At 38.3% G+C, this 26,716-nt stretch overlaps 1 protein-coding gene across 1 annotated transcript in view; it reads left to right on the top strand.

Moving 5' to 3' along the window:
* Positions 1 to 26,716, top strand: part of MCC (MCC regulator of WNT signaling pathway) — a gene marked incomplete at its 5' end in the record, with an annotated part of 425,634 nt that overhangs the window by 96,466 nt on the left and 302,452 nt on the right. The window contains one exon of the mRNA XM_082455726.1: positions 757 to 971. Within this exon, the coding sequence (XP_082311852.1) occupies positions 757 to 971 (215 nt within the window). The remainder of the gene's footprint in view (positions 1 to 756; positions 972 to 26,716) is intronic.

Here is a 26,716-nt window from a genome sequence, read left to right as displayed (position 1 = left end):
ACATAAAGTTAAAATGGTACCTGGGTTCAGCCGACAGCCCCCTGGCAGGAGGTAATTCATAGATCCAGGCATCTTCCATTGTGCGGCTTTGCCATCTGTACCACGTGGCTTCCAAGGGTGCCATGCCCATCTGAACCAGGCCAGAGGCAAAGGGCCTGAAGAATCAAATGCTGGGGGTTTTATGAGCTAGCCTCTGAAGCTATGCTTATCACTTCTGTTCACATTCTATTGTTCAGAGCTCAGCATGTGGTTACACCTAACTGGCAAACACAGTCTAGCTTCTCGTAGCTTCTTCCAGTTAAGAGTACATGGACACTAGAAAATTATGACAAAGTGCCAGATCTAACTTTCTATCTTCTCTCTTGCTTCCATCCTCCTCGACTGGGAAAAAGGATGACAGTAAGAGGCTAATCATACAGTAACACTGTGTAAATCACAGACAGCTGTAGCTCTGATCTGGATTCCCCTTTCTTGGCTCTTCTGTGCTTTTTGCTAAACATTTCTCTTGGGGTGGGGGGAAGGCACGTATTCATTGGATAGTTATTTCTGAATGCTTTGCCTAAAACTGCTTTTATCTCCAAGCTCCCCATGTGTCACTTTGAAAGGGAAAGTGCTTAGCATGCAGCCTGGGCGCCACATGTGTTCTGACGCGCTGGCACGTGGATGAGTTAGGCGGTTCCAAATCATTGCCTCTTGGCCTCCCCCAGGCTAATGCAGGAAACATCTTTTTTTCACCCCTGCCTCTCCTGGACCTAGGTGCCTTATCCGCGGCCAGGGAAAGCTGGGAATACGACTCGGGAGCCAGGGACCTCCAGAGCCCGGACTTGCAGAGTCAGTCAGCCCTACAGAAGCTTCTTGAGTATGGGGGAAGCTCTCTGCATCAGCAGGCCGCTGCTCTCCACAGGCTGCTCACACAGTCCCCGCGTTGTGGCGACTCTGTAGGAGGAAGCTATCTAGAGCTGGCCAACACGGTGAGTCCTTTCTGGTTCGGAGAACACATCTTTAGGCCTGTGTGTATGCCAATACAAATATTTGAATTTTGAGCTCCAGGGGACGTATCGGGTATTGTCTTTTTTATTGAGCTAAATGTTGTACCATTCCCAGCATTGCCAATAATGTTAAGGGCTCCAAATACTTAAGATTGGTGACTTCGCTCTCACTATTGAGAGAGTGGTCGCCTAAAAAATGTTTTAAGTCTGTATGTTGTACAGATTTAATTACTAGAATATCTACAATGGCTTCACCATAGAATATTTTCTGGGACCAGACATTACAAGTTAATAAGATATAATTCTTTGTGTTCCCTAATTTGGACTTTACTCGTTTGAAAAGCAAACAAGAAAATATTTCATTGAAAGTTTGATCATTGTTTCTGCTTGTACTTTAAAAACATATTCTGTTGAAAACTATGGAACAGCTTAGAATTCCATTATGCTTAGTTTAAACTTCTTTTTTACCTCAGGATGAATTATTACCGTGATGACCTTTGGGTGAAAAGCTATTGTCTTCCCTTTTAAGCTAGAGCTGGGGAACGAGGTGGGGTTGGCTGATGACCTGGGCCATGTTGGGGTGACATGCAGACAGTTTATAAATTAGGGTTGCTATCTAGCCACTGTGTGAAAGGTCCGTAAACCTACCTTGCTTTTTGAAACTGAAGTTTGAAACCAGAGGTGGTATAAGCATCTTTTTTTGTTTGTTTGTTTTTGTTTGTTTGTTTGTTTTTTTAGTCTTTGGTTGAACCATATACCATTCTAAGTGCTCTACATTACATATACTATCTCACATAATTTCCCAACAATTCTACTACTATCGCATTTTACGTATGAGACAAGAAGTTAAGTAACATGCCCAAGGTGACACATATATATATATATTTTTTCTATGTCATAATATTGACATTGAGTCCAGTAATCCTCCACTGTAACAGCTCCTTTACTTTGCAGTGAAAATTGATTTGTATATTTTTTGCCTCTGAGTCCTTGTGGGATTTTTTTTTTTAATTCAAACAGAAAGTCACAAAAATTATAATCATCCTCATCAGTTCATTCAGTCCCATGTAATTAATTTTTTTTTATCTTGATCTTTTGTTAGCACTTTTATGAATTCATCAGTTTTCCATTAGAGTTCTGAAAATGCTTATTCATTCAGTTCAGCAGTACAGTCAGTTACCAGAAACCTGTACTTGTCAGAGTCTTTTCCATGAACTCCTTGAAGACGAAACACTTTTATAGGAACATTTTTGCAAAAGCATCAGAGTACACCCAGAACTGTCTGTAAATGACGAAAGACTTAAAAATGACCACGGTTAAAGATTTGATGAAAGTTCATAATAATGCAATTGACAAGGAAATTTAGTTATTTCTGAGATATACATTTTAAAGTAATAACTAGAATTATGACTTATAACATTATACCAGAACATATAAGATTTTTAGAAATTTCATGTAATGTCTGAAACATTTAAATTAACATATTTCCATACAAATAACCCAAATAAAGTTTAGTATTAGTTTTTTTTGTTTTGTTTTTTTATACTGCATGTTCTTATTAGTCATCAGTTTTATACACATCAGTGTATACATGTCAATCCCAATTGCCCAATTCAGCACACCACCATCCCCACCCCACTGCGGTTTTCCCCCCTTGGTGTCCATACGTTTGTTCTCTACATCTGTGTCTCAACTTCTGCCCTGCAAACCGGTTCATCTGTACCATTTTTCTTGACAGCTTCATTTACGTATATTTACAATCTGCTCTGAGGTAGACTAATGGTTTTCAGACTTCTTGTGTTTGAGGCATATTTTCTAATTCTGACATTTTTGGTGACGTGTTTGAAGGCACTAACAATCCTAAATACACAGCAAAAATTACAGTACAATCATCAGACAAATCCCAATTAAAAGACATTCTGCGAAATACTTGACCAGTACTCTTTGAAATTGTCAAGGATATCAAAAGTAAGGAAAGTCTGAAAAAGAGAAACTCACAGCTAAAAGGAGCCTGACAACTTCTTATTTGTGGTACCCTGGCTGGGACATCAGGTAAAAACTAAGGAAACCTGGATAAATTATGGATTTTAGTTAGTAATAATTATCAGTATTGATTCATTAATTGTGACACTGTACCATAATCATGTAAGATGTTCATTATAGGGGAAATTGGGCGTGAATTATGTGAGACCTCTCTGTCCCATCTTTGCAACTTTTCTAAAAAAATTTTAAATATATTAAAAACATACACACAATCACTACTAGGGTGTAACTATGTCTCATAAAACCTGTAAAAGAACCCATAGTTATTGCACTGTTTGCCACTTGGTCACCCTTCAAGGACATTCTTGCTCAGTCTGAGTAGAACTATTAACTCTCCTAATCTCATCTTCCTGTGTGCCCAGGAGACTAGGCAAGTAGCAGGAAATAAGTCATCTTTCTCTGGCATGGGCCTGGATTTAGGCTATGCTTTTACAAATAACTTGCAGCAAGTTGAACTTTACTCTTTACTATATCAGCTCAGCCTTTTTCAAGACAGACAGTGATGTGGCAGTATGGGTTATAGCAAGAATCTATGTTACAGACTGATGAAAATTTAGTGGCCCCCGCTCTGAAGGGTTCAGGGCGTGAGGCCCACCAGTTTTCTTCAGCAGACCTACTGGTGAAAACAGCAGGAGTTGGCTGCTTCCTACCTCTGCTTGACTCCTTGATTCTTAACCTTAACAGTAACTGCTTGGATTTTGTTCTGTTCTCCCTTCAATCCTGGTCAGCCCCTGGGCTTCCCACAGCCAGGTTCTCTTTTTGTATTATTGGTGAAGTTTTGGAACTGATGGAACCCTGCCTGTGATGGCCTTTGCAGAGGCCAGTTTGAGAAACACTCCCCTTACATGTTGAGCAGCCAGCTCATGCAGGAGTGTTCACTTTATTGAAAGTCACGACCTGGGAATTGCCTGGCGGTCCAGTGGTTAGGACTCCACATTCTCACTGCCGAGAGCCCAGGTTCAATCCCTGGTCGGGGCACTAAAATCCCACAAGCCACACAATGCAGCCAAAAAAAAATAAAAGTCATGACTCATATACTTACAGTTGGCACACTTTTCTGTATATATGTTGTTGATGAAAATAATCAATAAACAACCTAAAATAGTAATAGAAACGTGTTTTATTTGAACCCAGCTGAGGACTATAGCTCAGAAGACAGCCTCTCAGATAGCTCTGAGGAGCTGCCCTGGAGAAGCATGGTTTTCAGCACAGTTTTATATCTTGTCAGAACAAAGAACATTAAACAAGTCAGGGATACATTCCTTCAAGATTAAAAAAAAAAAAGCAGATCAGCACGTACATAACGAGTCAGCATGGCCTTGGCAGCTGGGAAGGGTGTCTTATCGTTGAGGGGGTACTAGCATTGGCGTCCCAGGAAGGGAGGCATTTAATCTTTATTTCTAACATAAACATTCTTTACTTCTGGCCCTTTTCTTTCTTAATTAAAACAGATGTACAGTGTATGTTTGATAGGCCACAAACAGGCTATTTTAGTTAGCATAAAATTCAAGTTAACTCATGTATAAGCCAGAATGACTTCTCCATAACTCAAAATGTGAAAATCTCTTTTATCAATGTTATATGTTTATAAAAGCTTATAATGAACACATAATCAATGGTGGTGACCTATTCAGTAGTATTCATTAGAACACGTTGAATAAGTTTTTTTTTTTTAAGTTATAACTCCACGAATGAAGAAATAAAGTTGTACACGCTCACTTAAGGTGATCCTTGGTGAGAACCAGACCAAAGTGCAAATGCAGGCACTTGCAATCTATGACAGTGATTATGTTTTTTATTTTCTCACTGAATTGAAAATGCACAATTTTTAAAATATATTTTATTGAAATATACATGATTTACAACGTGTTAATTTCTGCTGTACAGCTAAGTGGTTCAGTTATACATATACATACAGTCTTTTTTATATTCTTTTCCATTATGGTTTATCACAGGATATTGAATATAGTTCCCTGTGCTATACAGTAGGACCTTGTTGTTTATCCATCCTATATATACTAGTTTGCAAGTGCTACCCCAGAACTTCGCCTCCATCCCTCCCCCGTTCCCCCCCACCCCTTGGCAACCACAAGTCTGTTCTCTATGTCTGTGAGTCTGTTTCTGTTTCGTAGATATGTTCATTTGTGTTGTATTTTAGATTCCACATATAGGTGATATCATATGGTATTTGTCTTCCTTTTTCTGACTTACTTCACTTAGTATGATAATCTCTAGTTGCATCCATGTTGCTGCAAATGGCATTATTTTAATGGCTGAGTAATACTTCATTGTGTATATATACTACATCTTTATTCATTCATCTGTCAGTGGACATTTAGGTTGCTTCCATGTCTTGGCTATTGTAAATAGGGCTGCTATGAACATTGGGGTGCATGTATCTTTTAGAATTAGAATTTTCATCTTTTCTGGATATATGCCCAGGAGTGAGATTACTGGATCATATGGCAACTCTATTTTTAGTTTTTTAAGGAACCTCCATACTGTTTTCCATAGTGGCTATACCATTTTACATTCCCACCAACAATGTAGGAGGGTTCCCTTTTCTCCACACCCTCTCTAGCATTTGTTACTTGTAGACATTTTAATGATGGCCATTCTGACCGGTGTGAGGTGATACCTCATTGTAGTTTTGATTTGCATTTTTCTAATAATGAGCAGCTTTGAGCATCTTTTCATGTGCCTTTTGACCATCTGTATGTCTTCTTTGGAGAAATGTCTTTTTAAGTCTTCTGCCCATTTTTCAATTGGGTTGGTTTTTTTTTGTTATTGAGTTGCATGAACTGTTTGTATATTTTGGAAATTAAGCCCTTGTCGGTTACATTATTTGCAAATATTTTCTCCCAGTCCATAAGTTGTCTTTTTCTTTTGTTTATGGTTTCCTTTGCTGTACAAAAGCTTATAAGTTTGATTAGATCCCATTTGTTTATTTTTGCTTTTATGTCTATTGCCTTGGGAGACTGACCAAGTCTCAGAGAATGTTTTGTCTATGTTTTTTTAGGATTTTTATGGTGTCATGTCTTATGTTTAAGTCTTTAAGCCATTTTCAGTTTAGTTTTGTGTATGGTGTGAGAGTGTGTTCTAACTTCATTGGTTTACAAGCAGCTGTCCAGCTTTCCCACTGCTTCTTGCTGAAGAGACTGTCTTTTCTCCATTGTATGTTCTTGCCTCCTTTGTCAAAGATTAATTGTCCATAGGTGTGTGGGTTTATTTCTGGGATCTCTATTCTTTTCCATTGATCCATATGTCTGTTTTTGTACCAGTACCACACTGTTTTGATTACTGTAGCTTTGTAGTACTGTCTGAAGTCTGGGAGAGTTATGCCTCCTACTTTGTTCTTTTTCCTCAGGATTGCTTTGGCAATTCTGGATCTTTTATGTGTCCATATAAATTTTAGGATTATTTGTTCTAGTTCTGTGAAACATGTCATAGGTAATTTGATGGGATCGCATTAAATCTGTATATTGCTTTGGGTAATATGGCCATTTTAACAATATTTATTCTTCCAATCTAAGAGCATGGGATATCTTTACATTTCTTTGAATAATCTTCAGTTTCCTTTATTAATGTTTTGTAGTTCTCAGCATACAAATCTTTCACCTCCTTGGTCAGGTTTATTCCTAAGTATTTTATTTTTTTGATGCGATTTTAAAAGGAATTGTTTGTTTACATTCCCTTTCTGATATTTCATTGTTAGTGGAAAATACACAACTTAAAAATATGATTTAAACTGATAGACCCTTGATAACTCCTTGGACCCTGTGGTAAAGGGACTTTTGAACCCCAATTCTTCATCCTTTCCTATATCTTCACTGTTTGTCATGTGACTTTGGCATCTTCCTGTCAAATATGTGAGAAATAATAAAAGATTGTTGTTTTAACTGTTGTGTTTAGGGTGGTTTCTTTCATAGCAATAGTTGACTCAGGGTCTGCTCACAGTGGTCCATGGAGCCCAGTTTGAGAAATACCCCTTATAAGTGGCCAAAGAAAGCAAATAGCCTCTCTAAAGTGCACACTTGGGCAATCCCTTCACTTATAAAACCATATTAAAAGTAATTTATGTTCCTTCTAAACCAAATCCTGAACTAATAAAATTAGATTCTGGGGTTTGGGTTTTTGGTTTTTTTTTTAAAGTAGCTACTAAGAGCAAAAGGCATTTTATCAGTGCCCAGTTAGGAGACAAGAAGCACACACTAATTCACACAGGGAAAGTTTAACATAAAAAGTGATTAACTAGTAGCAGGGGATTACCTACTGAGGAGTCAAGAAAATCTAATGAATACAGGAATAGTACACGTTAAGAGCAGTCACTCCCTCTAAAACTGAGTCAAGTACCCAAGGAAGGAATATATTTGGAAGAGGGCCCTCCCTTCACCCAGGGCTGAGATTCAGACCCCCTTGACAAGGAGTGGCTGGTACCCACTGGATGGCAGAGAAATTCCCTGAGATGCCGTGGGCCAGGGTTGGCAGCAGGAAGCCAGCTCTCTGGAGTGTCGGCCCAGCTGGCTGGGATGCCACCCACTGGCACATCACTGAGAAGGTGCCCACAGAGGAATTCACTGGGACGCTGTCCACCAGTGTGGTAGCAAAACCCACCAAGAAGTGCCCCAAATGGTGGCACTGAAACTTACTGGGGATGAGTGCCACTGCGTGTCCTGTGCTACTGGCCTCCACCCAACACAAGAGCCAGCAGGGAAGAGTCCAGCAGAAGCAGCATTCCCGTCCTCCCCCAGTGGCGCGCCAGTGCCCCTGCTGACAGAGGACAAATGTCCTGCTTCAGGATCATAAAGCAGGGCAAGGAAAGATGGGTTTGGAGATGAGAGGGATAAACTGATAAATGACACAGGCATTTTTAACATTGAGAAGCTTCTGGTAGCATCCTACACAAGATTTACCTTTCTAAGCATCCCTTCTTTTCTTCTACTACCAAATACCTGTCTTCTTCTCCTTCTACCAAACACAGTGCCTATTATGACTTTGAGGCTTAACACACTGTTTAAAATGCAAAGGCAACAAGATGATGTTGTACATAGAAACTTGTGGCAATTAGAGTTTTATCTGAGAAGCAGAGTGGCTACCCATGATATAGAATAAAGGATCTACAGAAACAGACTCACAGACATAGAGAATAGACTTGTGGTTGCCAAGGGGGAGGAGTGGTGATGGAAGGATGGATTGGGAGTTTGGGTTTAGCAGATGCAAACAATTATATATAGAATGGATAAACAACAAGGTCCCTACTGTATAGCACAGGGAACTATATTCAATATCCTGAGATAAACCGTAATGGAAAAGAATATGAAAAAGAATATATATATGTATAACTGAATCACTTTGCTGTACAGCAGAAATTAACACAACATTGTAAATCAACTATAATTCAATTTAAAAAAAGAATAAAGGATCTATGGTGAAGCAATCTATGCAGGCTGTTGTTCTGCGTCTGTGTTGAGTCTAAAGTTACTCTAGGTCTATCAGATCAGCAGATAAGAAGGAAAGCTGGATGTAGAGGACAGCAGGACAAATGGGAATGCATGAACACAAATTGAGACCCCGTGAGGACAAACTGGAACCCACTTCTATCTCTGAACCATGTCCAACCTTGATGCTGTGGGTGACCTGCAGGAGAGCTGGCACCCATTATCAGGGAACCACCCTCACATCTAGCCCAGGACTCAGAGAAGCTGAAGGAGGTGGCCTTGGGATGTTGGAGTGGCTACAAGTCTGATGCACCAAGTAGGGAAGCAGCAGATTGGCAACAACTTTAAGAGCATAAATAGTATGACTTCTTCACTTCTACCTCTGGCCTTCACATGGAGTGTCTCTCATGTCCAGAGAGAACCATACAGGAAAGAGAACTCTGGGAAACCTAGTTCCAGCTTAGCTAAGTTGACTTAGCACCACAGAGCAGCAGAGAAACTGCCAGTGCAATCTGTACTGTATTCCTAAAACTATCAGCAAAACAAAATGAAACACTTTGGTTTAGTAGAGAAGAGGTGCAGTGGAAAGGATATACTGCCTGTTTGCTGATGGATTTTCTCTCCAAAGGTTTGTATTTCAGAGAAGAGTGCAAGTATAAATTATAATGTTATAGATTTTAAGTAGTGACATATTTAAGTATTATAAAGCATAAAACACAACTCAAGTTTTATTTTCTAGCTACAACACTGATAAATTACTGAACAAAATATCAGTTTCTTCATAGATTCTTGCAGTCATGCTACTTGGTTTTTTAAGTATATATTACCAGGTTTATTAATTTTTATTAAGAAAAATATTAATTCATTGATAATGATTAATTATGACTGATTATACTAGAAAAGAAATCATGTACAAGATATAAAGTATTTGATTTACAATAGCCAGGACATGGAAGCAACTCAAGTGTCCATCGACAGATGAATGGATAAAGAAGATCTGGCACATATATACAATGGAATGTTACTCAGCCATGAAAAGAAACGAAATTGAGTTATTTGTAGCGAGGTGGATGGACCTAGAGACTGTCATACAGAGTGAAGTAAGTCAGAAAGAGAAAAACAAATACCGTATGCTAACACATATATATATGGAATCTAAAAAAAAAAAAAAAAAAATGGTTCCAAAGAACCTAGGGACAGAACAGGAATAAAGACTCAGACATAGAGAATGGACTTAAGGACACGGGGAGGGGGAAGGGTAAGCTGGGACGAAGTGAGAGAGTGGCATGGACATATATACACTACCAAATGTAAAATAGATAGCTAGTGGGAAGCAGCTGCGTAGCACAGGGAGATCAGCTTGGTGCTTTGTGACCACCTAGAGGGGTTGGATAGAGAGGGTGGAAGGGAAACGCAAGAGGGAGGGGATATGGGGATATATGTATATATATATAGCTGATTCACTTTGTTATACAGCAGAAACTAACACACCACTGTAAAGCAATTATATTCCAATAAAGATGTTTAAAAAAATGATACAACAGGATTATTATATTTGAAAAAAAATAAAAATAAAAGCTGCCTTGGGGATCATGTGAACTCAAAATAAAGCTCAACTTACAGATGAAAAAAAAGATATAAAGTATTTGAACTAATATAGAAAGTTGATGAAAAGTTGAAGTCATCATTCGTCTCCCCATGTCTTCCCTCATTTAAAAGGTCTTCACCATTTTTTATGTATCCCTGATTTGCTTTCAATATAAGGAACTTTCCATTTCTTCTTTGGTAGTATTAATTACTGTGATGCTAATGATCCTAATATAATGCTATGATCATTACGGTACTTGCCAAACTTGGGATTCCCATATTGAAACCTTTGGTCAAGAGGATGTGTCCTGTCTTTGTGGTCGGAGCAAGGCTGATTGTTCTGTCAGCACCCTCTTCTGGACATTGTTTAGAATCAATGAACAGGAAATTCTTAAGCATAGGGCATGCTTATCAACTTCGGGATTTTCAGGAAATTAAGACAGTACAGATGAAATATTGGATTTTTGAGAGTAGCTATGGATGGGTCTAGAATATAGGGTTGATAAAAAAATTTCAGAATCTTGAATTGTCACTTCCAAATGATTGAAGCTGAATTTGAATATAAATCATCAAGGAGTTTGAAAATTCTTAAAGAGTTATCAGAAATTTGGAAATGGAAGATTACTGGTTACCCTTTCAAAGTCATATTAGAGCTCCTTACAAGTCATCTGAGGCTACAGGAGATGTAACCTCTTTTGGCTTACCGTTTATGAATGAAGGGTAGCAGAATATACCACCCCAAATATGACTATAGGAGTTCAGTGCATGCCACCCTAAAATATGTCATTTTGGCGTTTTGATTATTTTGAGCTGCCGGCACTTGGAAAACCATAAATGCAGGGAGAGGCTTTCTCTGAATTCCTCTTATCTGCCTAAAAACTGATCCTCCAAAAGGAACTCAGATGTCATAGATCCTCTTCCAGGAGTTTCATCAACCAGGGAAGATTGACTTCTTTCAAAGGAGAAGGGAATAGAAGTCAACACCACACCCTCACAGACTTTGTCACAGATGATCACACCTCCCACCTATTCTTCTAAGGGCCCATTCATCTTTCCTAAAAATCATTTACTCTCCCTTAAGAGTCCTACATCCCCCAACCCTTTCCCTATTAAGATGGTATTTAATCCTGCATTCTAAGCCACCTTGGGGAGGTACTCTTTTTTTTTTTTTCCCCCCGGCTGGGTTTCTCTCAGGTACACATGAGGTATACATATTAGTAAACTCGTTTATTTTTCTCTTGTTAATCTTTTATCATAGAGTCTCAGCTAGGAATTCAGGGGGTAGAGGGAAAATTTTTTTTCCTCCCCTACACTGTTAATTAGGGTCCAGACTCTTCAAATGTGGATGTTAGTTTACAGAAGGTTGATAAATTGTCAGTGGTTTTAATAGAGATACAAATTGTTTTTGTCCAGCAGAAAAGATAACCTTTTGTTAACAGAAAACTGTTACATTTTATTTGCCCTGGTGAGACATTATCCAGTTTTGTAACTGCCATATTATTCCAGCATTCTTTTTCTTGTACCCCTTCTGTGAATCAGCTTTATTCTTCTGGGTTCCTCAATGAAATAAATAAATCTTAAGAAAAATGCTTACCCTACATTTATATGAAAGTCCTGTTTTTCCTTTTTTGAAAATTATACTTCAACACTGTGTTCTTCTTCCGTTTGCTTACTGCTAGTGAAAATAGAGACGTAGATAGGAGTTAACAAATGAAGCACTGTACAAGGGTTGTTTCTGTGTAAATTACCTCCTTACCTTTAGATTAGGCAGGCCCAGCCAGTCTCTTACTGACTCTCCCTTTCTCATTTATTTTATAGGACTTTAGATCCTTTCACTCTTCTTTGTCTTCCATCCTCACCTCCACCCGCAGCAACCTCACCTCCTTTCTTTGAAAAATATCCCCCCACCTGGCCCTACCCCCATGTCTTAGGTCCTGAAGCTGGTACTTCCTGTAAAGGAATAGAAAGAAATATAGGGTCCTGTAAATTCTTTATCTCCAAAGAAATTCATTACATCCCCAGGGCAACTTGGAACTGGTAGCATCAAGCTCTGCCGGGTTTTATAAACAAGTCACCTTGGTTCAATCCTTGGTCAGTATGAAGGAGAGTATGGGTGTATATGCAAAGCTATCATTTTAGCTCACACTTCTGTTAAGTATGCGGCATGAAAGCATAAGGAAGTTGCCCCCCTACCCCCTGCAACAAAGGGGATGAGAAAGGAAGATTTCTCTGGATATTTATTTGCCTTGTGGGAGATTTCCACAATTGTACAGAGATGATTTATTATGGTGTATTCTAATTCCTCACAAAGATTGAGTTATTAAAAGGTCTTCACAAATACTTTTTAATCTCTAAGATACTCGGCAGTCATAAATTTGAGATTAAGTTCTAACATCATATTGAAATGATAGTACTCTTTTGGAGAAGAACTTTAAATTTGACAAAGGTCTTTATTTATGAAAATGAAGATGCTGTCTAAGGATTGTTGCTGTTACTATTATTGCTATTAATATTATAAAATCTGCAAATGCAGGATCTGTGGTTTACGTTCTGGGTTTTTTTCTGGAGAGCTTCTCTGTTCTTGGTTAGAGGAATCTGAGCTTACTCTTACTTTTTTCCCACTGCTCTTAGCTTAGCTTCTGTTTCCTACATGTCTTTGTCACAAATGGAAGAACTGACTAACATATGTAATGGCCTGAGGAATCCCTTTCTTCCTCACCTATAGTCTGTTCAGACTGTGAAGAGATAATATGACCCTCTTTTTACCAACAAGTTATCATCAACAAGGCATACGAAAAGCAGGCACACCACCGTTCAGAAGCTTTTAATCTTGGGAATGACCAGAGTACCCGCACAACAAATCCTCATACTACTAGGAACAATTACTCCCAGACATTGCAATTTCATGGACTGATAACACTTCAGAAGATTGAAACTTGCCAAATTTTTATGTTGCTAAAAATCAAAAGCCAATCTATCTACTATCCAGTATCACTATCTACTGTCATTTCATAAAAGAAAGGACTTTTTAGCAACCAAAGGTAGGTAGTTATCTCTAGATAAGTAAATAAATGAAAAGATACATTTAACATCATGGAAGAAATCACAATTGTTCATGTTCTTAACATTTCTTCACTAACTGATGGGAGTAGCTAAGGATGTGGACTTTAGCAACACACATCGTGCTCTTAGGTCTGACTTTGGACAAGTCATTTAGCCTCTTTTAGCGTCTGCGTTAAGGAAAATAGGAATAATAATACCTTCCTCATATGGTTGTCATGGGAACTAAATGTATAATGCATATAAAGTGTTTAATACAATGCCTCATGCAAATAGATGCTGTGTAAACGGTAGTGGTTGTTATGGCTCTTTCCCCCAGCTCATTATCAGAAACAAATCTTTGAGAGTTACTTACAAGTGGATTCATATGGGGTACAATTTGGAAACAGAAATGTAAAAATTGTGAAGAAATGAGAGCTTCCAAGAAGATTTCGAGATATTTATTGAGCACTTTTTTATGAGCTAGGAGCTGTCTCAAAGATATCATTAAAAATTATAATCAATGGGACTTCCCTGGTGGCGCAGTGGTTAAGAATCTGCCTGCCAATGCAGGGGACACAGGTTCGAGCCCTGGTCCGGGAAGATCCCACATGCCGCGGAGCAACTAAGCCCGTGTGCCACAATTACTGAGCCTGTGCTCTACAGCCTGCAAGCCACAACTACTGAAGCCTGCGCACGCCTAGAGCCCGTACTCCGCAACAAGAGAAGCCACCGCAATGAGAAGCCCCCACTAGCCTCAACTAGAGAAAGCCTGCATACAGCAACGAAGACCCAAGGCAGCCCAAAATGAATGAATGAATGAATGAATAAAATAATAAAATAAAATAAAAATTATAATAAATGAACTTGTACATAGGATATTTTTGGAAATACCAGATCATGAAAAAGCATAATATTATAATTCCTACCTAGAGATAAAAGGGCCCTTAAAAAAAAACCCTGGTCTAACCTCTCACTTGAAGAATGGGGGTATGGAGTCCCAGATCAAACTATCTGCTAATGTTACACAGGGAGAAGGAGAAGGGAGACTAAGGGGCGGGTGTCCTGACAGCCCTGCACTGATACGACCATGCCCCTGCCCTGTGCTGGGGCGGTGTCTCCTGCCATTGGCAGGAGAAGAAACAGCTGCTGGTGGGAGACGAGGGACCCCTGCATCTCTCCGTAGCGTGTTTGCTGTTGGACGCGGGGTCACTCTTCTGCCTTGCTGGGTGGTACTGGTGCTGCTGTTTATCCTCAAGTCTCTTTCGTGAGCTAATGTTCAACCACAACACTCTAGCACACACAACCATTTGTTCAGATCTTGGCATACTTCTGTGCCAGGCCCACTCCTCTCCTGGCTACCTGGTCCCCTCGCTCAGGAGGCCCCTGCCTCCCCATGATTCAACCTCTAAGGGGTAAATGCTGGCCCTGCAGGGGCCCCAGCACCGCTGCCAGCTGGCATCTTGCAAGCGTCTATTCTGGATGCCAGTGGCTGTGCCACACCGTTTGTCAAATATTTTTAATACCTCTTCTGTCCTTTGGGCAGTCTGGTGGACTGAAAACAAAAAATCCATTTTTTAGGGCCTGATAAGAGTGTGGGAACAGATAGTAAGGTAGTAGGAAGCCATCAGATCTCACTCTCTTAATAATTTACATTATTTAAAAATGATTCTGCTGGATAGTTCAACAGGGGTTCAAGTTTTATTCTGTTTTCTACTGTCTTTGGGGTAAAGATATCTGATTTACCAGGACAAAGGTATTTTGCAAATCTTAAAGTACACACTAGAGGGCAGTGGCCCCATACCTAGACACCTGACAATTTCCACTGTCTGCATTTCTCTGGCCTTCCTGTGTGTAGGGGAGGGAGAGGGGAGTCTCCTCCACATCATATAAATGCCGTTTATGCCTGAAGTGTTTTCTGAAAATAGATAAGCTGCTTGGCAGCACCCTGTCATTCCTTGTTGTTTCTTTTCCATTCTGCTTCCAATGGTTTATCTCAGTGGGGTTTTAATAACAGAGTTATATTAACATCTTAATGATCTTTCTCTTTTCTAAACACAAGGCGAAGGAGAGATAGGAAACATACATTCCTAATTTGGAGTATTAACGTTTTCTATCTTTGCATTCTTACATTCCTGGGCAGTTTTGGAGAATGAATTTATGTTGGCATTTTTCTACCCTCTGAATTTGGTTCTTAATAAGCATAATATGAGAAGGTTAATGTATAGTATCTCCTAATTATGAGCACTGCGTGACAGTTGAAAAGTACATGTAAGCAAAATAGTTGAAAAATCAGTTTGCTGTCTGTGTTTCTAAATGTGAAAGTTTGTGTTAGGGTTAATTTGGTTGTGAGAGTGATCATAAATGATGAAATTTAATAAATATTATACTCTAACATGAAAAAAAAAATAGAAAGAAAGGTACAGTGAGGTATTCTTGTATTTTGCAAATGCAGAGGCAAAAACCATTTATGTGAGTCTGCAGAGCTGCCCCCTTCCCCATAATAACTAAGGAGAATCATGTTTCAGCTCAGCTTTACCTCTCCTGCCTACTTCTAAGTAGGAGAGAGTCCTGCTCCCTGGGAGAGGCAAAGCTGACCTGTATAGTCAAGAGCAGGGCTGGGGTGAGGGGACCGAGAGATAGTAGAGCCACTAGGCCGTGTGGTTGCAGAGCTCTGGGGTAGCAAAGAGAGAAGTTCCAGTGCAGCTGAATAGTGTAATGAAGTTCAAGAGGAAAGCAAAGGGACATTGAGAGGTATGTCAGGGGGTTATTTATGCATCTGCCTTTGATGGAATCTGAGGAACCTAAATAAAGGATTTGATTCATTTTTAATTACTTTTGGTTGTTGGACTGTTTCTTTGAAAAGAATAACCCTCTAAAACTGGATTATGTGAGTCCCTTAATTTATAGGCATATCTCAGAGATATTGCAGTTCCAGACCACTGCAATAAAGCAAGTATCAAAATTAAGTGAATCACAGGAATGTTTTGGTTTCCCAGTGCATATAAAAGTTATCTTTACACTTTACTGTAGTCTATTAAATGTGCAATAGCATTAGGTCTAAAAAACCAATGTACATACCTTAATTAAAAAATACTTTATTGCTAGAAAATGCTAACCATCAACTGAGCCTTCAGCAAGTCTTAGTACTAACATCAAAGATCACTGATCACAGATCACATAACAAATATAATAATAACTTAAAAGTTTAAAATATTGCCAGAATTACCAAAATGTGACACATAGAAACGAGGTGAGCAAATGCTGTTGGAAAAGTGGCACCTACAGACTTGTTGCCACAAACCTGCAATTTGTAAAAAATGCTGTATCTTTGAAGGGCAGTAAAGCAAAGCACCATCAAATGAGGTATGCCTGTATAAATGTTATATATTGAATGAATTTGCAGCGGTTTGTTTTTGAATTTGTGAAATCTAAAGCAATTGTGTTCCTTTATATTTATTTTTAAGTGTTTCTTCACTAAGTTTACTCTTTTTTTTTTAGCATTCTTCTTTTGTTTAAAAATTTATTTATTTATTTATTTATTTATTTATTTATTTATTTATTTGGCTCTTCGTTTCTGTGTGAGGGCTTTCTCCAGTTGCGGCAAGCGGGAGCAACTCTTTATCGCGGTGCGCGGGCCTCTCCCTATCGCAGCCTCTCTTGTTGCGGAGCACAGGCTCCAGACGCACAGGCTCAGCAGTTGTGGCTCACGGGCCTAGTTGCTCCGCGGCATGTGGGATCTTCCCAGACCAGGGCTAGAACCCGTGTCCCCTGCATTGGCCGGCAGATTCTCAACCACTGCGCCACCAGGGAAGCCCCACTAAGTTTACTCTTAAACACAGGAGGGAGATAAGATATTCTTCTTTGGATTCACCCAACCAGGTCTTGGGTAGGAGAAGGAACACCTAGACCCTCATAGCAGCCTGTGCTCTTCAGCAGGCTGCAACATGGGACCCCCTCTGCATTTCTCTTGGTGTTGCTAATGTTTATTCAGCATTTACTATATACTACATATTGTGTTAAGTGTCTTGCATAGATTATCTTGCTTAATTCTCACAACAACCTTATGCCATATGCATGGTTATGACCCCTGTTTACAGATGAGGAACCTGAGGATAAGAGAGGTTGCCTGGGATGAAACAGTGAGGATGCAGCAGGCTGAGGTTTGAACTCAGGTTTGCCTGCCTCTGAGCTTATAACCATCATTTATGTGCCCCTAAAGGACAGAGAGAAGCTGCAGGCAGTTCCATCGTGAAATCATCACTCCTGACCAGCCTTACAGAGTGCAGTGCTGTCTCACACACCCTGAATTGGGTATGGGTTCTTGATCTTATTCCTTCATAGGACAGAAACGATGCCCTGGCTGTTCTGGGGATAGCCTGGGCCACCACACACACACACACAGACACTGGTTAGGTTTTCATTTCTCTGACTTTAAATGACATTGTCACTGGAGAATAATTAAAACTCCTGGTGGATTTATGTTGGGGCCTCCTGACATGGTTATGTAGTTACTTATGCTGAGATGGCAGGGGAGATTAGCATTAAATGCTGAGAGAAATGCTCCTGCCACTTTGATGAAGTTAGAGGCATCTATCAAAGATGCATTTGGAACCCAGAAACCTCAATCTTATTTCCAAGAATGCTGTAGGCTTTCTTCAGCTAGACTTAAAGGTGGAGAGAAAAAGTAGTTAGTGGAAACAGAGGTGGACCCCACCTTAATTTGACAGTAGATTCTTCAGGGGCAGAGGAGTCATCCTTTGCCCAGTCCTGTCTCCCTTGGTCTTTGAGGTAATAGTCCTTGTGCCACAGATGAAGGCAAAAACTTCTGTCTTTTAGAGACAGAAGCAGGTAAAAGGATTTATGTGTCCTTACTATTACTACTACTAATAATTGGTCACATTTGTTAAGTGTTTATTATGTGCTGGATATTGATGAAAGGGCCTTGCCTGTATCATCTCCTCTACTCCTTAGATGGTCAGCCCCTCTTTCAAGCCTGACCCCTCCCCCAACTATCACTTACTGTGCTATTTACTTCTTTCAGGGGAGGGAGAAGGTACTGCTTATTTGTAACATTGGCATTCATACAAGCTCAAGAAGTAAACGTTGCCAATGACTAAGGCGCAAAAGGATCAGCGGATCTATGACTTAGGGTGTCAATTACACTTCTACTGAGAAGAATAATTTGCTAGTTGTTAGATTTTATTTCATGTTTACAGACGTCAGTATGTTTTATACTAAAATAATAATAGTAATAATTAGTAGTAGTAGTCGTATTATAATAACCCAAACGTCAGCTGCCCCTTTGTCCTTCAGTTTCAGTGTCTGTGCTATCTCTGATTTTGCCCCATTGCAACCCAGATTTGGAACCCAGAGAGAAGAATCTATGATCATAAAAGAATTGGTGAGCAGTTTTGATTTTAGTAAGGGGAAGAAGTCATGGAGGAGATCTGTTATCACACCACCCCTCCACACACACCCGCCTCTTGTTAAGCAAGGAGCCTAAGTCCATATTAGGCACCTCTGTCCTCTAGAGACCCTCTCTGTCCCAGATCTGAGACTTTTCTCTCTGTGATCTACACCCTTCTCCCCAGCAGTGCCCTTGATCACTCTTCTCTATGTCCTTCTTTTTCTTAGGATGGATGCAAATTGCTCTCCTAATAGGTTATAGTTTATAAACCATCTTTTGTTACTAAACATGTCCTTAGCATCTTATGCTTCCACCCTTCGTGGTTTTGAGGTGTTCCTTACAAAGAAACTCCTTACAAGAAATTCTAGGATATTACATTTTCATTTCATTATAGAAATCAGCATTACTAAGACAGAATTCTGAAATGAGGGACTATTTACAGAATCTTAATTCTAAATAGTCTGATATAGTCCAACCCAATTCAGATATCTTACATTTAACAATACTTGAAGGGGTTCATTAGCATGGGAATTTATGAAGATGACAAAAATAGTGTTGGGAATGACCAAATCCATACTCCGTAGTGAGAACCATAGAAAATTCTGTATAAACTTAATATAGGGACTTCCCTGGTGGCACAGTGGTTAAGAATCCACCTGCCAGTGTAGGGGACACGGGTTCGATCCCTGGTCCAGGAAGATCCCACATGCCGCGGAGAAACTAAGCCTGTGCGCCACAACTGCTGAGCCTCTGCTCTAGAGCCCACAAACCACAACTACTGAGCCCATGAGCCACAACTACTGAAGCCTGCACGCCTAGAGCCCGTGCTCCGCAACAAGAGAAGCCACCTCAATAAGAAGCCTGCGCACTGCAACGAAGAGTAGTCCCCACTCCCCACAACTAGGGAAAGCCGTTGCGGAGCAACAAAGACCCAATGCAGCAAAAAACAAACAAACAAACAAACAATATAGCAGCAAAAGGATATATAAATAATACATGGTGATTTCTATAATAATCATACTTCCCCTTTACTATGAAACCAGATGTAACCTTTAAACAGACAGTCCTGGTTCTGGCTGGGTTCTTCTGTGGGCCCATATTACTCATGTCCCTAGTTTTGACTCATAGTAAGCTATGAGAAATTCAAACCATATCACAATCAAACACATCTCCACTTGTGCCCACTAATGGATTTAATCAAGACAAAACATCTAATTTACAACCAAAGGTGTAAATGAAACCCTAATTCATGTATTTGCTCATTGCCTTCCCTCTCCCGCCCTGCCCCTCACACACCCAGAGGCATCTCAGGTTACCTTTTTATAATGCAGTCCAAATTCCCAATTTCACCACAGCTTTCCAGAGTTTAGATACATTAAGATCATGTCTCTGTTAGACCCTGTTGGCTAAAAATATTCCCAAAGAATCCAAACAGGTAACTGTAGTATCAGAGTGGTAAAACCATATCAGAGTTGGCTATAGATGGATGTTTAAAAATTCCTGTGAAATTTAACTGTAGTGGCTCCTTTTTAAGCAAAATACATGTTTATGCTCTTAAAAGTTGAGTCTGCCTTCAAATGAATTAAACCTCAATTGGAGTGGCATCATGCATGGTAATACTTTCCATTAAGTAAATGGCTTTTAGTTGTTCAATAAAATATTGAAGATTAACATTGAGATTAAGTTTTCCTGGGCTTACAGCACTTATGATTCTGGGCGATTGCCTAAGATAGCAACAAAAGACTTTTCAGGGAAGTCCAAGGAATAATATGAGAATAAGGATGGCTAATGTCCAGAAGGGGAAGAATTTTTACTTAAAACTTGGACTTGGGTCATTAGAAATATAATGAGAGAAACTTAGGCAACCAGGACAACCAGAATTTAATATGCTTGTCTAGATAGGTTTTGTTTTGAGGTTGAAAATTCAGTTTGAACATACTTATTGTATGAATTACTAGTACTGATCCTATAATATATTATGCAGGGGAGTTGTTGACTAGTATTTGTAGTGAGAAGGAACCTCTTTTTCCTATCCCCTATACCTTATTTATCTCAATGTGAGGTATAAAAATGGTGTGAAAACCCTCTACAAAGGGAACAGTCCTCCAGAGAAAGACAAATATGATATATCACTTATATGTGGAATCTAAAAAAATGATACAAATGAACTTACATGCAAAACATAGATAGACTCACAGACATTGAAAACAAACTTATGGTTACCAAAGGGGGAAAGGGGGGGAGGGATAAATTGGGAATTTAGGATTAACAGATACACACTACTATATATAAAATAGATAAACGATAGGGACCTACTGAATAGCATAGGGAACTATATTCAATATTTTCTAGTAACTCATAATGGAAAAGAATCTGAAAAAGGATATATATACGTATATGTGTGTGCATGTATGTATATATATAACTGAATCATTTTGCTGTACACCTGAAGCATTGTAAATCAACCATACTTCAATAAAGAAAGAAAAATAAAGTAGGGAACAGTCCTCAACATTTATTTTCCTTTCGAGTGAGCTAAGGAGGTAGGGTGAAATTAAGGAAATGAGTATTTGTAAAATGGCAGCTCAGAGTGACAGCTGCAGACTTGAATGAGTTTCCAGCTGCCTTAGGATTCTCAGAAAGAAATAGAGGTAGTATTACTGGTTCCATTTATTTTTTTCTTTATATTTTCTGTGTGTTCAAAGCTACCTAAAACCAGCATCTAAGGTTTTTATAATGGAGAAGAAAAAAACTTCTAAATTTTTACTCTTTATTTTAGAAGAGTTTGAGAAGAATTGGTATTAATTCTTCTTTGAACCTTTGGTAGAATTCACCAGTGAAGCCATCTGCTCCTGGACTTTTGTTTTAGATCACTGATTTTATCTTCTTACAGGTAATTGGTTTGTTCAGATTTTCTATTTCATCATGATTCAGTCTTGGTAGGTTCTATGTTACTAGAAATTTATCCATTTCTTCTAGGTTGTCCAATTTGTTAGTGTATAATTGTTCATTGTGGTCTCTTATGATCATTTGTATTTCTGTGGTATGAGTTTAATATCTCCTCCTTCATTTCTGATTTTATTCATTTGTGTCCTCTCTTTTTTTCCTGGTAAAACTAGCTCAAAGTTTGTCAGTTTTGTTTATCTTTTCAAAGAACTTTTAGTTTCATTGACCTTTTCTATTTTCTTTTTAGTGTCTATTTCATTTTTTTCTGCTCCACTCTTTGTTATTCCTTCCTTCTACTAACTTGGGCCTTCATCTGTTCTTCTTTTTCTAGTTCCTTCAGGGGTAAAGTTAGGTTACTTATTTGAGACTTTTCTTGTTTCTTGAGATACACATTTAGCACTATGAACTTCCCTCTTAGAACCGTTTTTGCTGCATCCCATAAATATTGGTATGTTACATTTACATTTCATTTGTCTCAAGGTATTTTTTATTTCTCTTTTGATTTCTTTTTTTGACCCATTGGTTGTTCACTATCATGTTGTTTAATCTCCACATATTTGTGAATCCAATTTTCTTCATGTAATTAATGTCTAGTTTCATACCATTGTGGTTGGAAAAGATACTTGATGATGATTTCAGTCCTTTTAAATTTATTAAGACTTGTTTTGTGGCCTAACATATGATCTGTCTTGGAAAATGTTCCATGTGCACTTGAGCAGAATGTCTATTCTGTTGCTTTTGGATGGAACACTCTGTAAATATCTGTTAAGTACATATGGTCTAACATGTCATTTAAAGCTGATGTTCCCTTATGGATTTTCTGTCTGTATGATCAATCCATTGATGTAGTGGGGTATTAAAGTGTCCTATTATTATTGTATTATTCTCCATTTCTCTCTTTAGATCTGTTAATATTTGCTTTATACACTTAGGTGCTCCTATGTTGGTTATGTAAATATTTACAAATGTTATATCTTCTTGTTGGATTGACCCCTTTATCATTATGTAATGGCCTTCTTTGTCTCTTATTACGGTCTTTGTTTTAAAGTCTGTTTTGTCTGATATAAGTATAGCTACTTCTTTTCGTTTCTATTTGCATGGAATATCTTCTATCTTACTTTCACTTTCAGTCTGTGTGTGTCCTTAAATCTAAAGTGAGTCTCTTTGAGACTAGATAGCAATTACAGGAAAAAATCTGTAAAACATACAGACACATGGAGGCTAAACAATACACTACTAAATAACCAAGAGATCACAGAAGAAATCAAAGAGGAAGTCAAAAAATACCTAGAAACAAATGACAATGAAAACACAACGACCCAACCTATGGGATGCAGCAAAAGCAGTTCTAAGAGGGAAGTTTATAGCAATACAATCCTACCTCAAGAAACATCTCAAATGAACAACCTAACCTTACACCTAAAGCAATTAGAGAAAGAAGAACAAAAAAACCCCAAAGTTAGCAGAAGGAAAGAAATCATAAAGATCAGATCAGAAATAAATGAAAAAGAAATGAAGGAAACGATAGCAAAGATGAATAAAACTAAAAGCTGGTTCTTTGAGAAGATAAACAAAATTGATAAACCACTAGCCAGACTCATCAAGAAAAAAAGGGAGAAGACTCAAATCAATAGAATTAGAAATGAAAAAAGGAGAAGTAACAACTGATACTGCAGAAATACAAAGGATCATGAGAGATTACTACAAGAAACTATATGCCCATAAAATGGACAACCTGGAAGAAATGAACAAATTCTTAGAAAAGCACAACCTTCCGAGACTGAACCAGGAAGAAACATAAAATAGAAACCAATAACAAACACTGAAATTGAAACTGTGATTAAAACCCTTCCAACAAACAAAAGCCCAGGACCAGATGGTTTCACAGGTGAATTCTATCAAACATTTAGAGAAGAGCTAACACCTATCCTTCTCAAACTCTTCCAAAATATAACAGAGGAACACTCCCAAACTCATTCTATGAGGCCACCATCACCCTGATACCAAAACCAGACAAAGATATCACAAAAAAGAAGACTACCAGCCAATATCACTGATGAACATAGATGCAAAAATCCTCAACAAAATGCAAACAAACAGAATCCAACAGCACATTAAGAGGATCATACACCATGATCAAGTGGGGTTTATCCAAGGAATGCAAGGATTCTTTAATATATGCAAATCAATCAGTATGATACACCATATTAACAAACTGAAGGAGAAAAACCATATGATCATCTCAATAGATGCAGAAAAAGCTTGTGACAAAATTCAACACCTATTTATGATAAAAACCCTCCAGAAAGTAGGCATAGAGGGAACTTACCTCAACATAATAAAGGCCATATATGACAAACCCACAGCCAACATCGTCCTCAATGGTGAAAAACTGAAACCATTTCCACTAGATCAGGAACAAGACAAGGTTGCCCACTCTCACCACTATTATTCAACATAGTTTGGGAAGTTTTAGCCAAAGCAATCAGAGAAGAAAAAGAAATAAAAGGAATCCAAATCGGAAAAGAAGAAGTAAAACTGTCATGTTTGCAGATGACATGATACTATACATTGAGAATCCTAAAGATGCTACTGGAAAACTACTAGAGCTAATCAATGAATTTGGTGAAGTAACAGGATACAAAATTAATGCACAGAAATCTCTTGCATTCCTATACACTATGATAAAAAATCTGAAAGAAATTAAGGAAACACTCCCATTTACCATTGCAACAAAAAGAATAAAATACCTAGGAATAAACCTAACTAAGGAGACAAAAGACCTGTATGCAGAAAACTATAAGACACTGATGAAAGAAATTAAAGATGATACAAACAGATGGAGAGATATACTATGTTCTTGGATTGGAAGAATTAACATTATGAAAATGACTATACTACCCAAAGCAATCTACAGATTCAGTGAAATCCCTATCAAACTACCAATGGCATTTTTCACAGAACTAGAACCAAAAATTTCACAGTTTGTATGGAAACATAAAAGACCCCGAATAACCAAAGAAATCTTGAGAAAGAAAAACGGAGCTGGAGGAATCAGGCTCCCTGTATTCAGACTCTACTACAAAGCTACAGTAATCAAGACAGTATGGTACTGGCACAAAAACAGAAATATAGATCAATGGAACAGGACAGAAGGCCCAGAGATAAACCCACACACATATGGTCACCTTATTTTTGATAAAGGAGGCAAGAATTTACAATGGAGAAAAGACAGCCTCTTCAATAAGTGGTGCTGGGAAAACTGGACAACTACATGTAAAAGAATGAAATTGGAACACTCCCTAACACCATACACAAAAATAAAGTCCAAATGGATTAAAGACCTAAATGTAAGGCTAGACACTATAAAACTCTTAGAGGAAAACATAGGCAGAACACTCTGTGACATAAATCACAGCAAGATCCCTTTTGACCCACCTCCTAGATAAATGGAAATAAAAACAAAAATAAACAAATGGGACCTAATGAAACTTAAAAGCTTTTACACAGCAAAGGAAACCATAAACAAGACCAAAAGGCAACCCTCAGAATGGGAGAAAATATTTGCAAATGAAGCAACTGACAAAGGATTAATCTCCAAAATTTACAAGCAGCTCATGCAGCTCAATATCAAAAAAACAAACAACCCATTCCAAAAATGGGCAGAAGCCCTAAATAGACATTTCTCCAAAGAAGATATACAGATTGCCAACAAACACATGAAAGGATGCTCAGCATCACTAATCATTAGAGAAATGCAAATCAAAACTACAATGAGGTATCACCTCACTCCAGTCAGAATGGCCATCATCAAAAAATCTACATACAATAAATGCTGGAGAGGATGTGGAGAAAAGGGAACCCTCTTGAACTGTTGGTGGGAATGTAAATTGATACAGCCACTATGGAGAACAGTATGGAGGTTCCTTAAAAAACTAAAAATAGAACTACCATATGACCCAGCAATCCCACTACTGGGCATATACCCTGAGAAAACCATAATTCAAAAAGAGTCATGTACCACAGTGTTCATTGCAGCTCTATTTACAATAGCCAGGACATGGAAGCAACCTAAGTGTCCATCGACAGATGAATGGATAAAGAAGATGTGGCACATATATACAATGGAATATTACTCAGCCATAAAAAGAAACGAAATTGAGTTATTTGTAGCGAGGTGGATGGACCTAGAGTCTGTCACACAGAGTGAAGTAAGTCAGAAAGAGAAAAACTAATACCGTATGCTAACACATATATATGGAATCTAAAAAAAAAAAAAATGGTCTGAAGAACCTAGGGGCAGGACAGGAATAAAGACGCAGACATAGAGAATGGACTTGAGGACATGGGGAGGGGGAAGGGTAAGCTGAGACGAAGTGAGAGAGTGACATGGACATATATACACTACCAAATGTAAAACAGATAGCTAGTGGGAAGCAGCCGCATAGCACAGGGAGATCAACTCGGTGCTTTGTGTCCACCTAGAAGGGTGGGATAGGGAGAGTGGGAGGGAGATGCAAGAGGGAGGAGAAATGGGGTATATGTGTATGTATAACTGATTCACTTTGCTATAAAGCAGAAACTAACACACCGTTGTAAAGCAATTATACACCAATAAAGATGTTAAAAAAAAAGTTATTATAAAAAAAATTTTTTTAAAAAGATATAGTGAGTCTCTTGTAGGCAGTGTATAGACATGTCTTTTTTTTTAGCCATTCAGCTACTCTATGTCTTTGATTAGAGATTTTAATCCATTTATAGTTAAAGTAATTATTGGTAAGTATGTGCTTATTGCCTTTCTGTTTATTGTTTTCTGGCTTTTTTTGTGGTTCCTTTCTGTTCCTTTCTTTTCCTCTTGCTCTCTTCCTTTGTGGTTTGATGAATTTCTTTAGTGGTATACTTGTATTTCCTTCTTTATCTTTTGTATATTTACTACAGGTTTTTGCTTTTTGGTTACCATGAAGCTTACATATAACAACATATCTATAACAGTCTATTTTAAGTTGATAACAACTTAAGTTTGATTCCACTGTAAAGTTCAACATTATTACTCTCCCCTCCCATGTTTTATGGGGTTTTTTTCATCTTTTTATCTTGTGTACCCCTTAACTGATTATTTTAATCATAGTTATTTTAACTATTTTTGTTTTTTTAACTTTCAAACTAGCTTTATAATTGATTAATCCATTACCTTTACTATATATTGACCTTTCCAGTGAGATTTATTGTATTATATGTGTTCTTGTTACTAATCAGTTCCCTTT

The sequence above is a fragment of the Balaenoptera physalus genome, assembly GCF_965194825.1.
Source record: "Balaenoptera physalus genome assembly, chromosome: 3".
Taxonomy (NCBI): domain Eukaryota; kingdom Metazoa; phylum Chordata; class Mammalia; order Artiodactyla; family Balaenopteridae; genus Balaenoptera; species Balaenoptera physalus.
This window is presented reverse-complemented; position numbering and strand designations above follow the sequence as displayed.